Source organism: Poecilia reticulata, chromosome 14 (genome assembly GCF_904066995.2).
Source record: "Poecilia reticulata chromosome 14, P_reticulata-male-v2, whole genome shotgun sequence".
In the NCBI taxonomy this organism is placed as follows: Eukaryota; Metazoa; Chordata; class Actinopteri; order Cyprinodontiformes; family Poeciliidae; genus Poecilia; species Poecilia reticulata.
Window position 1 is genome coordinate 25,711,582 of NC_088843.1, and position 16,148 is coordinate 25,727,729.

General features: G+C 37.4%; 1 protein-coding gene across 1 annotated transcript in view; it reads right to left on the minus strand.

Annotated features, from left to right (window-relative positions):
* galnt10 (UDP-N-acetyl-alpha-D-galactosamine:polypeptide N-acetylgalactosaminyltransferase 10 (GalNAc-T10)) overlaps positions 1-16,148 on the minus strand; it is a 104,848-nt gene that overhangs the window by 15,942 nt on the left and 72,758 nt on the right. The window contains exons 5-8 of the mRNA XM_008428460.3: positions 15,234-15,419; positions 10,820-11,003; positions 2,765-2,882; positions 346-453 (exon numbers count right to left, since the gene is read on the minus strand). Coding sequence (XP_008426682.1) covers positions 346-453; positions 2,765-2,882; positions 10,820-11,003; positions 15,234-15,419 — 596 coding nt within the window. The remainder of the gene's footprint in view (positions 1-345; positions 454-2,764; positions 2,883-10,819; positions 11,004-15,233; positions 15,420-16,148) is intronic.

Sequence of the window (16,148 nt, forward strand, 5' to 3'; positions counted from 1 at the left end):
TCCTCCTACATCTTTTGAACCTCTTCAGGGTTTAACTTTTATTTTTTATCTATTTAAAAAAAAACAACATAAAAATATGTTTATATTAGTGCTCTTTAATCAAAGCAGCTTTGGTTGTTGCAAAAACAGAATGCACCAAATAATAAAATTAATTTTCTTTAAATTTTCAAAGGATAACATTTGTAGACAAACATTCCACTGCTGGACTTTATGTCCAACATTGGATTATGATATAGACATAAACAAAGCCTACACACACAGCTGGAGATTATAAACACATTGTCTAAACAAAGCTCTCTGTTTATCTGTTGACATCAATATGTCATTAAATGATGTGGATCTTACCCTGGCCAGGCTAACGCCTCCCGGAACCTTATAAGGGACGTATTTCCTGTAGATGTGTCCCACCCGGGAGCAGGGGATGTCCTCCATGCGACCGCCACACATCCACACCTACAGTGACATGACAAGAGGGGGAGTCAGCAGAGATCTGTATCAGAAAATGTTGTTTTGGACTCGGCTTTATTTGTGCGTCAGATTAGAAAAGGTGAACAGATCAGAGATGAAAGACTAAACAGCACTGCAGAAAAAAACAAAAGCTAACTGGGGTCAAATTCAAAAGAATAGATTAGCAGGACCAGAAGGTGTGATGTGTGCTAGCAGAAAAACATGGAGCGGAATGTTGGCAGCATGAGATTTCTACGAATCTCAATGTGTGATTCCAGAGTTATTGTAAAGGAATCCAATCCTCCAATTACACACACAGCTTATAATATGAAGAAAAGTCACCTGTGCTTAGAAGAATTGGAGTCTAGAAATGGAACACTAATTGAGAGAAAAAGAGGAAGCCTTCAAATGCACACTGAGGGAAATCTTCAGCAGCAGGGACTGGCTGATGAATTACTTTAAAAAAACTGTAAACTGTCAAACCATGTGGAAACCATCAGACAGGAAAACAACAAAAAATGCTACAGTAACTACAAATATCATTTTTCTGCTTATTACATGCTGATATGATCATTTCTATTAACTTAAACCCTTAGATTCTGTAACAATGTAATATTGTGAACCTCGTCCAAGCCCATCAGTTTTGCTTAAATCGTCTTTTTTATGTTGCACTTGCAATATAAAAACAAGTGTTGCATCTTTAATCCAATAAAGTAGGATTAAAAATCTATATAAAATCTTAAAACATTTCACAAATGAGCAAGCAGTATAGGCTGCAGAGACAAATGTTAATGGAAAAATAACAACAAAACAGCAAAAAAATATCACTCTGGCAAATGCAATACTCTCTTGAAGCTTGGATTCTTAATTATACATATCCATATCAAATGTAGAAACTCACGAATTAATCTTTTTTTTTAAGAAAAATCTCTTTTCAATCCCACTTACATCTTAAAAGTGGATTGAATGGAAGGAAAAAGCTTAGCTTGGTGATGTTTGTTTGAGATTGTGTTCGAGTGGATCACATAAATTTCATTCAAAAGTAAATCATTTGCAGTAATGTAAGTTTTGTGCATGTTAAGTTAATTTCATTCAATTCTAATTAGCAGCAAATCATCAAAGAGGCAAACATTAGAATGAAGAAGCAACAGAAATTCAAAGACGTCTGACAGTAAATTCAATTGTTGACAAAAGGTTTCTACTCAATAAATGCACAATGTAGTTTAAAGAACAACCACAACAGCATCACACTGCAGCATATGTCCAATCAAATCCACCTTCTCAGCAGTGGCCTTTGTGCTTAATTGAGTGAGACGACAAAAGTCCTTACTCGTTCAAAGTATAATTGAATTACTGTGACGGGCAGTTGTGTCTGTTTGTCCGGAGCTCACTGACAGAGGCAGCCAAGACGAGTCACAAGCAGTTACAGAATAATTCATGCTGAAGCGCCAGACAAAAACATAATCTAATATGGAACTCAGAGCATGATTAATGTGGAAGCTCGTCCATGCGATGCTTTGTACTCCAGTCAAGAGCAGAAATCATAACAAGGAACGCTGCGTGCTGCTCAACAAGTCTTAAAGGTTTTTCATGAGCTGTGGATGAAATGCTTAAATATTCTACAAAAGAGATTCATTTTGTAGAGCTGTTTAGCAAAACTTGTGTGCACAGATTAAACCAATAACAGCTAAACATAAATGATGCTATAAATGCTTCTCAGATTGGATGGGAAGTCATTCCAAAAACATACTTTCATTAGGAGAAAGAGAGGAAGAAAGAGAGGGGCACTTCCTAATGCTCCTATTTTCCTTAAATTTGTGGTACTGGCACCTTTAACCGCCACAGAGTTGCAAATCAAGCTTAAAGCCTCCTTCGAATTATTGGCTTTCCTTTTCAATTTGGCATGCGACCAAAATAGCTCCAAAGTAATGCTGCGAGCTTTGGCTTCACCGCTAATTTCCTGATGTTTATGTCTGTAGACATTCATTAAAATTCAGTCAGTCCAAGGATATAAGTTAAGTGCCTTGAGATAAACACTTGGTGCCATTTAAGCTAATTCAGGGCCCACAAATGGTGGAACATGACATGAAAACTGATGGATGTTTCTCTTTTTTACCATTATCATTGATTCATTTTTAGATGGCTGAAAAGAAACCATTACACAGAACGGACGCTCCCAGCTCAGATAATAGGAAAAAGGTAATTATGTAAATTGTGACAGGCATGAGTACACTGTCACTGCTTCTCAACATAAAACATATTCAGTATTTGTTCACATTGCTGAAGCGGCTCTTTGGAACTACATTTCTTTATTTACCTTGAAGGAAATCTCGTACTGCTCTCCTCCCCAGATCTCCAGCCCGGTGTCGTATCCTCCCAGCTCCCAGAACCACTTCCTGTCCACACCAAACAGTCCACCTGCCATCACCGGAGACCTGGAAGATGAAGACAGCTGACAGTCAGATAAAACAACACAAATACAAAAGGAAAGCAAAAGAAATACTTAAAAAAAATAAATAAAAAATAAGGCAATAGCTTTTTCCTTTGACTATTTTCATAATTTTTTTGCATTCAAGTATAAATAATTACTCTAAACTGAGTAGATGATCAAATGATTTTGTTGTTACTATGCCAACAAAGAAATACTAAAATAAATTGGGATAGGAGTAAATGCCATCAGTGGGGAAAGAAAAAACAAACCTGCTTTAATATTTTCCCAAACGATTATGTTCCTAGTCCCCTTCCACAGCACAGTAACACCATTTTATCAAATTTCTAGCAGTGATTCACCAATCCTGTATTGTCTTCATCCAACACTGAGGAATGTGGTTAAAAAGTCCCAGGCTCAAGGGACACAAAGGCTACGTTCACACAACAGGTCTAGATGCTCAATTCCTATTTATTTATTTTTTTTGCTGAAATCCGATATGTTTTTCTTGCATTCATGCTACTAATTAACCCAACTGCTGTCTGACTTGTGTACGAATGGTTTACGTCTCCAAAGCGAAGAATAAGAACATTGACGTCACACAGCAGCGGATTGCTTATGGCAGTAATGATGGATGCCACCGTCTATAGATTGCTTTTAAAGCTTATTCAGTAATGGGAGCCGACTTTATTGTCACAAGATCATAAGTCGAAGGAAGCTTATAAAAGGAAGTACAACTATAGCGAAGACCTATTGTGAAGCCTTGGCTGGAACTTCTGTAGAGAAGTCTGATTGGATGTGTAGTCAGAACCAAGAGTGGTGGAACTGTGATGTGATGCGCTTCACTTCTTTCATCATTTCATAATTGTGATGTATGTCTAACATCAATGACATGAACAGAGGCTTTAAAAAACAATCAGACATGGATATAAATTAGTACCACATATGGAAGAGGCAAAGTTCAGCTTTTCTGTGGGTGAAAAGATCAGAATTGGGTCATTCAGACAGCTGTAAAAAAGCCTAACATAGGTCACATTTCGGCAAAAAAAGTGGACTTGGGATGCATTTGAATGAGCAGTAGGGATGCCCCGGGGTTCCCTACCAGTACAATGCATCTGAAAATAAAGAATAATGAATGTTCTCAATGTATGAGGTGCGTTTCCTGTTTGTTGATGAAGCTTTCAAGGTTTCCATAGAATACAGTTTCATTTTCATCAAGTCAGACTAATACAGTTCTCTTATGTCTGTGGATGAAGTCATAATCCATCTATCCATTTCCTGCTTCACCTTCTTGAAAAAGACTAAGACATTGAAACGCCTCCACATCAAGCACAAAGTTATCATCAACCTGACAGGAGCCAGTAAATAGTTTACCAATTAGTGTAAAATAAAAAGCAAATTAAAAGACACATGAAAAGATTTGTAGAGTGTACTCTAAAATGTTTCTTTAAAACTCAGCTAATCCAATGTAGTGAAAACACATTCAGAATGTGTTTTCTTAATAGCACAGCTCCTATCCAAAGTGCAGTCATTGGAAATAAGTTGTGGTTTCTTTGATGAGAAATTTTAAAAGCTTTCTGCTTGTCTGAGCAGTGCATCTTGTAATCTTTCCTATTACAAAATGGAATAGAGGGAAAAAAATCTATAAGGTCTTTCTTATTTTCTACTTTTACCCTAAACTGGAGAGATTTTTTAAGTAATCCTACAGTTTTCATTATTTGGATAAAGGTGATAGAGATCATGTCACTGGTTTTGATCAATATAGATATTCCTCTCCCTGATAGAAAAAGTAGTGGTTAATTTTGCCATGAGTAGAAGTGAAGTAATAGCCTGGATTCTTGATTTTAGGGTCTATCTGGGAGATTTAAAGTGTTGCATAAAGTGAGGTGTATCTAAAATATTTAAAAGCAAACAAGTTGGGAAGCTAAAACACCTGGATGCAATACTACTTGATTTGCACCATTCATTTTCCTTGGTGCTAACTATCATTTCAAGAGAGATGAGGAAAACTGTTAGCTTCTGCGGTAGTGCTCACACAGTTTCCACTGATCATATGAAGGCATTTTAAAGTATATTTTGTGCTTGAGCAATCACAGTAGTTTACAGCATTTTCAGAGGGCATCTCGAGTATTGGCAGATTTCAGCTCCACAATATACCCGAGTATTTAAATATACACCCTATATACATACATAACATACAGTATGTGGCAAATGGAAAGGAAAACCATCTTAGCATCCCAGGATATTCATAAAAACCTAGAACTATGCACATTTAAATAGAAGGTACTATGTAGTGGAATGATTTAAGTAGAAATTGAGGCTCTTTTAATTCATATTAAATGTAATTAAAAACAATTTATTAGGGTTTGCTAACTGCTAGTTAGAACTTTAAAAAGACGTGCTGCTCATGTTAACGGCTCATGTTCAGAGACTAAGACCATTAGGTGTGACTCAGTAACACAAAATTAAAAAGACCTGGAACCCAATAAGAATTTAATCAATGTTCTTCAGATGTATGCACAGTGGGAACAGTCTCTTTTTTTCCAGGCACAGAATGTTCTCAACATCTTCACATTTGACCCGTGGTGCCATTCAGGAGAGCTAATTTTCTGCCGAGATGAGTCTGTTCATTGAAAAATGAGACAGAAGCTGAAGACTGATGAGATCTGCCTTTACCAAGACCACGATCTGTTACATCGGTCTCGCCTACGAAACGCTGTTTATTTTCCAATTTATCCGTCCTTTCCTCCTTCCGTGTGTTTTGAACAACACATCTGTATACATGTTACAGACACCTCACTGTTAGGGCCAAATTGCATATTTTCTCTCATCTTGCTACAAATCCTTAGATATTTTCCCCATTAATTGAAAGGCAGCATAACAGAGAGTCAGTCAGCTTTTGTTTGTCCAGTGAAAGAAACCTAAATCAAACATGATGGTAACAGAGACACACACCGTCCCTCGAGACTGAAACACAACCAGACAGACTCTCCTCATCATCGGGCGACAAAGGGTAAACAACGCCGGCTGCAAGGGGAAACAAGGAGGAGTGGTGCGTTGTGTGTGAACCGTGTGGTCATGTTCAGCGGAGTGTGTGAGGCTTGCAGAGGCATTGCAGAGACACTGTGTGGGCACTGATTTGCAGGGTGGAGATTGTTAGCTCTTGCTCACCGGAGGGGAAAGAAAAAAAAAAAACACACTTCACCTCCCAAGAGTTTTGCAGAAGCAAACACAGTTTCTTTGGGGAAGATTACTTTTCACAAGGTAGTTTATTTTAACCATGTGCAACATGATGACTAACATGAACATGTTTAGTTATACTGTAATAAGAAAATCCCTACAGTATATAAGCTTCAGGAAATTAGCAAGTCTTAATAAAAATGAGAAAATCTCACACAGCAGAAACTTTGAGTCTGAAAAGCAAGTTTCAACTTTGTAATTTATGTTGTATTAAATAAAATTTACTCTTGTTTTTCCTTTATGTACACTGAAATAATGTGCTACTTTTTTACTAGAAGTAAAACATTACATAATAATGCATTCATAAGTTTTGGGCCCAATATTTGGTACTATAATGGAGATTGTTAATCATGCTGAATAATTATGTGAATGCCCAAAAGCCCACAGCCACATTGGAAACCAATGAAACTAAACATGTAATTACGCAGTTTTTTTTTTTTTGTTTTAACCAGAATTCCTACAAGCTTCACTATATTAAATTTGAGACTTCTAGTGCAGATTTAAAATAAATTATCTGAATTATTCCGTTAATAACCTACATTGATTCGACTTCAAACCTCAGTAAGTTCAACACAATCCTTGTGTTTTAACTAAATCTGCTAAATACTATAAATAAATGTCACCAGTGCATTGTTATTTTCAAACCAAAACAAAAAGAGTGATGGAAATGTATTTAAGAATCAAACGTACTTACTGAAGAGACAAATACATAAAATCTAGGACTAAGTAAAGGAAATCTGGGGTCTTTTAAATTCCTAAAATATAAGAATTTTCATTTAAAATATATTTTAATGACACCACAGTAACAGCATTCAACTGTTTTGCATTTTTTTAAAAAGCACCTTTCTATTCAACATAGGAATGTTAGTTTGCTTGAATAAACAGTAAGTACGTGTTCTGTTCTGACAGAAAGGGTGGGGAGGAACCAAGGACACAAAAACAAACGTGGCAAATCAGAAATAATGAGTAAAAACACCCCAACTTAGTATTGATAATAATGACGATGAAACAAAAGCAAACTAGATGTTCCTGCTGCACTCAGACACACACCAGCAGCAAATATGTTAAAACTAAAGAAGAATCATAGTTGTTGGGTGGTTCTTGTGTGACTGCTCCCATTTTATAACTAAAATAGACATTAAATTTAACAAAATGTAACATTTTATTGAAGACTTATTTTAAAAGCTGACAGGTCAATTAAGGTTAGTTTGAAAGTTGTATTTTATTGTTGTAAAAAGAGAGTGAAATAAAAACAGCATGCTATAAAGCTTAAAAGAGTCATTTTTGCTCAACACCTCCCCTTTAAAACTGTGATGGTTTACACACGATGGAGGCCTCTGCCAAACCAGGTTGTGTTTTTTAATTAAGTTTAAGGTGTATTTTACATAGACAGTAAACATAGTTGTTACTTCTTTTTATGCCACTTTTCACAAAAACAACTTCAAGTGCCCTTTGTAAAAAAAAGGTTTTAGCACATTTATGTAAATATAACAGTTGACTACATAAACACCAGATAACAACATAATTTCCATCTGTTAGAAAATAACAAGCCACTTCTCAAAACCACACAAAATGCCCGTAACTGTATTTCCCTTCATCTAAAATGGTAATGAGTCGACCTCCTGTCACCACTCTCAGTGCTGATCGTGTGTTGCTAAGTGACTGCATTGTGTAAAGCTGTATGGAAACTAATGGTCAAAGATTATACGAAAAGAAGACGAGCAATATTTGTTCAAGCTACAATATCCACAAGGTCATTGTTTATAAAATTTTTTTAGATAAACATTATTTATTTAATAAGGTTCAGCTGACATTTCCAGGGCATCTATACTCTGGTAAAAGACCAACTTAAGGGAAAATAAGGGAAATTTAAGTGCCGTTCATGGGGTTCTGTTTAGACACTGTAGTACTCGGGGAAGTCCAAGTACTTCCCCAAATACAAATGTATATATATTTTAAACAGTTTTCACTTTATGAAACACTTTATGAAACAAAAGACCAAATCCAAAATTCAAAATCCCCCCAAAATTGAACAAAAGTTGGAAAAAAATAAGACATAGACACATTTGTCACTATGTAGGTGGAACATAACAAAATTGCAATGGTGATTAAAAAAGAGAAATTAAAGGTTATAAAAATTTTAAAATGTAAACGAATGAAATAACCCCCCCCCCAAAAAAAACAAAACAAAAGAAAAGATCTGAATAACTTAACACTGACTGAAACTGCCCTGAAGATGGGAACAGAAAATGAAAGTGATGCTTGGTTACTGGCTACATTTGGACCAATTTTTACTGGTTTACTGGTTTAATTAAAGATCCGCTGGTCTAAAACCCTTCTGGTGACAGAACTATTGTCTGGGACAGAGTATCAGTTTCTTTAGATGGAGGAAAAATCCAAGTCAATGGACCATTAATATTGCTGCTCACAATTTAGGATTAATTAGAAATGCTCTTGCTTTTATTCTTTATTTCAGTCTGTTGACCTTGAAGGAAGACTAGAAGCTTAAATTTGCTGCTAAGGAACAGATGAGAAAAAGAGAAGGCAGAAAATGGAAACAACAGGTGCTTACATTGACTAAATAGTCAATGACAGACAAGAAGATGGATAAAATCATCCTCACAAGCATTTTAACACGCACACAAGCACACACCTCCATGATGGATTTGCCATCCCACTGAGCCTCATTTTCTGCAGCAGCAATGTCAATCAGAAAGAAAATGAAATCTTTGTGACTCAAATTGAATTTGCACTGATGAAGGTCATTTCATTGAGCAAGAAGAGCAGACTAATTCAAGAAATGAGGATTGATTCTGATTGTTCTGCAGCTTATTTCTTCTTTGGTTTCTTATCTTCCTGCACAGACCCCTCTGCCTGATGATACCTACAGTATTTTTAAATAGTCTCTGGCATCCAAACAGACAAATGGTCACTCAAATAGTGTGTCTGGCATTACATGCAGTTATTTGGCCTGGGAAAACTGCAACGTTGAGCTTATTTGCTCTGGTTGCCGTTGCTAAAGGGCGATGCCGAAGAATGACATTACAGCAAAAAGTTTTCACTGAGAAGTACATGACAAATAATAATAATAAAAAAAATAACTGTTTTGGAAGTCAGACTTAAAAAGCTATATATTTTCTGTCAATTCAGTTTTGTAGTGTAAATTATTTATTCTCAACCAAAAAAGTGTTGTCCCCTTCCAGATTTTATTCTTTTTGCTTTTCTATCACACTCAAATGTTTCAAACAAGTGATTACCACCCTTTGAATCATGAATGAATAAATTAAACTAAACATGTTCAAGTAAAATCCAACTTGACTTTTACCTGACCTGCAGCTATAAGAAATACTTTAAAAATATCCACTTAAATGGGTGAAAAATATCAAAAGCAAATAACTCAAAAAAGTAGAACAACAGATCAATTGAAAGGAAAAAGTTACAAAGCCATTTCTAAAACTTAAGGATGTAGCAAACCAAAGAGAGAGACACAATCCACAAGTGGAGAAAACATGTAGCATGGGTTTCCTTCACAGGATAATCTGGTCAACTACAATAATTCTGATTATAAACTGTGTGCAGGGTAATGAACATTCACTCCCAGATCGCCAGGTGAACCCTACATATTGATCATATAAGAATAAATCCCGTAACCTGACAGAGCACAACACTGGAGTCTACAAGATAAGAAATACTATGGCACCAGTTTAAAGCAAGGGTAGGCTTTGGAATAACATGAGCTGACTCTCAAGCTCCAGCTATTTGTCTAAGTTTTACTAATTAAGGGGTTATATGAGGGTTAATGCACTATATGGAGTTGCTGCTCTTCTGAATTTAAAGCAATCATTGGAGGTATCTGATAAAGATGGTGGTTTTTCATCCACTCTTTACTTTAGAGAAGACCTAAAACTCTATGTATGTATGTATGGATGGATGTATGGATGGATGGATGGATGGATGGATGGATGGATGGATGGATGGATGGATGGATGGATGGATGGATGGATGGATGGATGGATGGATGGATGTCATAAATAGACAGAGATGACATCACTGCTGTTTTTAGACCTGTAAAGCGTAGCTGTGGTGACCTACAAAAACTTCGGCAGACTCCTTCTAAAACGTCTGAGAAATCCCAAACTGCACTCAGTAATGATCAAAACAAATTTACATATTTCTGATTAGTCTGACTCCAAGCTAGAACAGTACCTCATAATATATTAAAGTGCATGAAATAAGGAGCTTGAAGTTGTTAGTTTGAACAACTTTGAGTGCAAAAATGTAAAGAAAGCAGAAACCTCCCCATACATCCGCTTTCTGTTTACTGAGCTTTCAGCTGATTTACTGACAAGCTGCAGCAGATTACATTAATAAGCAGCAGGGATTTTTACCTCTCTATTTCTTTGTACAAAAAAAGCAGCATTTTGGCATTTATCCTTTTCCAAAAACCTAAAAAAGCTCAATGCACTTTTGAAAAGGAAAAATGTAAAAGGATTCATCTTCTGATGTGAGCTTCTGGAGCAGTCCTGCACCATGCAGGTGTAACTGTGTACTTGAACAGAGAAAAGCTGACAGAAAACCCAGATGAAAGGCCGCCACCCCCACTTGTCCCACAGATGTATGCATTTGTGACATAATCGGATAATTGTGAAGAATATTTCTATGAAAAAAAACATTGTGAGATGTGTCTAAAATAACTCCACTCACTCGAACGGCTCACTTTGGTCGTGCTTCTGCAGCTGAGGAGGGATGGGGATCCGTTTGTAGTACATTTCCCAGTCAAAAGCCCCTCGCATGGCGTCGCCTGCCTGCGTTTCGTAGCCGAAATTGTCGTGGTCGATGACGTCTATCATTGGGCAAACGATGGTCTTCCTGTTCTGGGCGATTCGGTCTGAGTGGTCAGAGGAGAATGCAGACATGTAGGCAGACAGTTAATAGCAACAGACTGGCTTTTTGCTTTCAGAGCTTTAAGGAACAAAAACAGGCCGGCTCTCTGGGAGCTGATAGAGAGCCATCTCTCTGCTGATTCAAACACCCAAACACAATGAATGCAGTGAGAATAAAGAAGTAAATCTTAAAATAATCAATACTTTCAGAAAGAAAAACAGCCTTTGGTTCATTTATTGTAAATGGTAGACCACAGATCAGAGTGCAACTGCGTTTCCTTTCAGCGTTTTCATATCAAAGAAAAAAAAAAACATCTAGAAGCAGAAAGAAGGTCCACTCACTTTCTAATGAAGCACTTAGGATTACCATGGCCTGGAAAAATCTGAATTCTTGGAAAATAAAAGATGGATGAAGCCTTGAGGTATGAAATGTGTATTCAATGTGACAGGGCCTTAAACTTTCATTCTTTTCCCCCAGAAAACCCAGAATCCTTCAGCGTTTTCTCAGAAAGTTTAGGCTCTCACTATTTTCACATCTTTTTAGCACAACAAAAGATTTTTAAATGTCATATAAAAACAATAAGTTCAAAACAAGTGAGAGCTTGGAAAGTGACAATTTAATGATCAAAGGAAAAACTGGTTTGGATTAAAGAAATTAACAAAACACATTTTAATAAACTCAGATCAAACGGCGCAAATTTCAGCAAATTGTAGTTGTTGACATTAGTGCCTAAAACAGTGTGATGGAATAATCACAATAAATATGAGAAGCTCGGAGTATGAAAGTGTTTATCCTTTGAGCAGTCATAATGTTGCTTTTTATCACTTTAAGTCAACATCTTATAAGCAATAAGTGGATGATCTGACCCACCACCTATTTCGATCAAGTTGAACCATGAGAGTAAAGTTAATTTTGAAATGCACGCCATGAAGCTCAACCTCTAACATGTTAGCTGAGGTCAGTAGAGTCTAACATGAAGATCTTGTCAAACTCATAAATATTAATCCATTTTGAATTAATGACAAGTTACAATTTCCTTCTCTTAGGTGAATGTTGATGTCTTTCCTTTCTGGTCTGATGCTATCACAAACCTGTCTGTTACAAACCATCAAAGTGCCAAAACGTTTACATGCATAATGTAAGAAATATCATCGCAACACATAGCATACATTTTCATTGTTGAAAATAAAATCTGTAAAGCTTTTCCATGAAGCTGGACAAGAAGTTTTAAAAGGTTGATTTCTGACTCAATCCAAATTATACAGAGTCCAAATAAAATTTTAAATCAGTTCAATTCAATGCAGCAGAATAGAGTGAGACGTTGTCAGAATTTCCTGAAGGAATCTAAAAAAGTTCTGGTTTGCGTTGTAGTGTTTCGATGAATAGCTGCAGAGAAGTGTTGTGTGTTCATTAAATTATTTAACCCAGGCTTTTTCTCTAGTCTTATTACAGAGTTCTGTCCCTGCTTTTACTCACCAAAATTTGAAGTTCAATTTAAACATTTCATGAGGGTTAGCACACAGAGACACACACACACGCAAACACACTCACATTAACTTTACTTATTAACCAAACTTGCACAGTTTTGTGAATAAAACAACAAACGTAGAGAAAACATGCAAACTTTGTTCAGCAGGGCATGCAAAGCCAAGACTTGCCCCGGAGAACTTGTTGCTATGAGACAAAAAGAGTTAAACAACTAAGCTACAGTAAGCAGTATAGTTTTCTACCTTTTGTCTTTTTCCATGAGCTCTTTGCAAAATGAAGCGTTAAAAATAGTTTTGTTTGCATATAAAATCTGCAATGAACATGCTTCTCTCATAATTCAATTTGTAAGGGGCATGGCTGCAGAGCTCTTCAGTGAGGTGAATATTTAATAAAATAAAAACAAATGATACACAAACTTAAAAAGTTTTCACAAGAAAGCCAAAGCATATGACAGGGGTAACAAATCAGATTTGCTCTTGCAATTCTCCAAAGACGTCTTAGCACATCTTTGGCAAAAATGGTCAAGATGGTTAACATAACAGTTCTTGGTAATGAACTGCCATTTATCCATCCATTCATCCATTTTCTTACACCCTTGTCCCTTAGTGGGGTCGGGAGGGGTGATGGTGCCTCTCCAGCTAACGTTCCGGGCGAGAGGCGGGGTCACCCTGGACAGGTTGCCACCCTGTCTCAGGGCAACACAGAGACAGACAGGACAAACGGCCATGCACACACACAAATCTAAAGAAAATTTAGAAACCAATTAACCCGACAATCATGTTTTTGGACTGTGGGAGGAACCCGGAGTACCTGGAGAGAACCCATACATGCACAGGGAGAACATGTAAACTCCATGCAGAAAGACCCAGGCTGGGAATCGGACCCAGAACCTTCTTGCTGCAAGGCAACAGCTCTACCAACTGTGCTACTGTGCAGCCCAACTGCTATTTACGAGGTGAAATAATGAGAATAATTATTTTAATTCTCATTAATTGCCAAGAATGGTTTTTGACCCTACAATTTTCCATTCTGACAAAAACGTCTTGCCGATAGCCCTCAATCTCCATGTGTCAATAGCTGTGGAAAATTCCACTTTTCATGCAGTATAACATCTGAGGCAACAGGGCCACAGCAGTGCTGTTTTAAAAAAAAAGTTGTACTTGAAGGCATGTGGATTTGCGTGAGAAAACACGCATTGTGTGTGTCTGATTAGGGCGCATGCAGTTGGAAAAAGTGGGATAACTTTGCTGAAACACCTTGTTTGAGCTTCCACGGTGTCTGTAGCGGCCCCGGACTGGAAGCTGTTTATTGTTTTTACCTTGGAATGGCCAACGGCCTGTTATTTCTATATCAATTTGATAAAATAGGAGTTCCCGCACGTCCCATATCTGTGTCCTCTGTTAACTTTTTCAGCAGTTAAAACAGTTTAATCCGTTGCTAACAAGTCATAACTTGTTTTTCCGAGCCGCCTTCAACCGCAACATGAAAGCTGAGACGCTCGCACTGGGTTTACACCTGTGAGGCAGCGAAGGAGACCTGCTGCTGCTGCGCAGGTGTGTGTTAGAATCATGGCAGCAACCCAGCAAAACGTAAATAACTGCACAGTTTTTTTCCCCGAACTAACCAACTGAGTTGAGTAAAGCTGTTGGATGCAGGTGATGATAGCTAAAAGATGACTAGCTAATATCAATGCAGCACGTTAAGCTTGTTAACAAGTAGCCTGTATGCTACTGATGTAACTGTTGTCTATCTTCAGCTACGTAGATTCATTTTGTCCCCCCAAAATAAGTTGATGCCCCTCCTGTTAAACTCGTCTGGAGCCGGGGCTGGTCCGTAGTTCTCTAGATAAGAGCGCTGAACAAGCAGCCGTGTATTTTGCCACCTGGGCGGTGCGGAGCGGTGAAGAGACGCTGAGGGAACCGTATCTGATGCAGTATTACAAGTATTTAATTTGAGTCAATAGAAAACGCCTGGTAGCTGATTAAATCCTACTAAAACAACAATTCTTTTACCATAAAATAATTGAAGAAAATTAAAATTGTTTGAATCTTAGTCAACATAAATGCTGCAAAAATGTTAGAAATCCACCAATTAATCAGCCTGAGATCTGCCGATTGCCAAATGATCAGCTCTGATAGAGAGACAGCAAGTTACTTTGAGAAATACCAATATTTCTTATGCCTAATGATTAAAACCATAAAAACAAAGACATTCTACCATATTTAGTCTATAAATAAATCAGCAAAGTATAGGTACTGTGTCATGCACTTTTCTTGGTATTATATTAAGCAGATAGAAGTTATGCTTTGATTAATGAATGGAGGTAAGTCTGGTTCCATCGTCAAAGAAAACCAAACATCGATAACCAAAAAACCTGGTCAGTTCATCTGTAAATAATATGAAAGCTAATAAACACACACAGAGCTCTGACACACACAGAGCCCTCTATATGACATGGATGAGTTTTTTTTTTTTTTATTTGCAAAACTTCACAAAAGACTTGCATTATCTCCCAATGATGTCACAATGCAAAGAAATGTAATACTTCTGCAATGTAAAGCAAAATAAAAGATTTAATAAAATATCCCCCATGTCCCCCAAGAGGTTCTGTACTAATAAAAAGCTAAATCCTTGTTAAGTCATTCAGGTTAGTTGTCCGGCACCCTTCTGAACAGCTATCTTTTGGGTCTTGATTTCTGTACATTGAATTACAGTGATGGTGGTGAAGCTGAGAAGCTTTCCTCACCCAGCAGAGGCGGTAGCCAGTTGACGTTTGCCTCGCAGTGAGAGTCCAGGAAGGTGATGACCTCCCCTGTAGCGGCGGCGGCTCCCAGCAGCCGAGTCCTGATCAGACCCTCCCTCTTCTTTGTCCTCAAGATGCGAACCTTCGGCAGGCGTACCATGTACTCCTCTAGTGCCACTTTGAGGTGCTCTGGAAGAGAAAACATGAGGGCAGAATCATCAGATTAATTCAGATGGCTTCCAGTAAATTAATACCTACTGACACAAAACGAGAGACGCTTTTAAAAGCTGTCCTCGAACATGCCCTCACAAAGCAAGATCAAAAGAAAGCCATTAGGCATTGCTGTGAAGCAAGACATCTGCCTGTGCCACATGCTGCAGACTGAACCCTTCCCCTTTAGGCCTCTATATCATAACACACTCACCATAACTAAGAAAAACTTCTTACTTCGTTTACTGTTCAACACTTTTTCTATCTTTACTGCAGTCATTAGACAGAATGTTAGCCTCAAGAGTCAGAGTCCAACTGTGAGTGATGAAAGAAAGGATTAAATCAACCCCTCCTAACATGTGCGAGCCATAAAGCTCTTGGCAAAAACTACCGCTTCCTTCCTCTAAAAATTATGATGCTCATCATTTTACCAAAATTCATAATGTGCCACCAGGGAATTATAGCTGCTATGTCCTCAGATAATCTCCTCACTTTTCTTTGTCAGAGGGAAGATTACTCAAGTCCACAGAATCATAAAGTTTATTTAAGTCCAACCAACAGCTTGGAGAACAAGACCAAGAGCAAAGGGGGAGCTTCTTTTGCTGAAAAAAATACATCAATCAGTCAAATGAAAACTATAAATGCATGTTTATTTTCCTCAGTATTCAATCAAAGCTGCCTTTGACAGATCAATTCGGTGGCAAATGG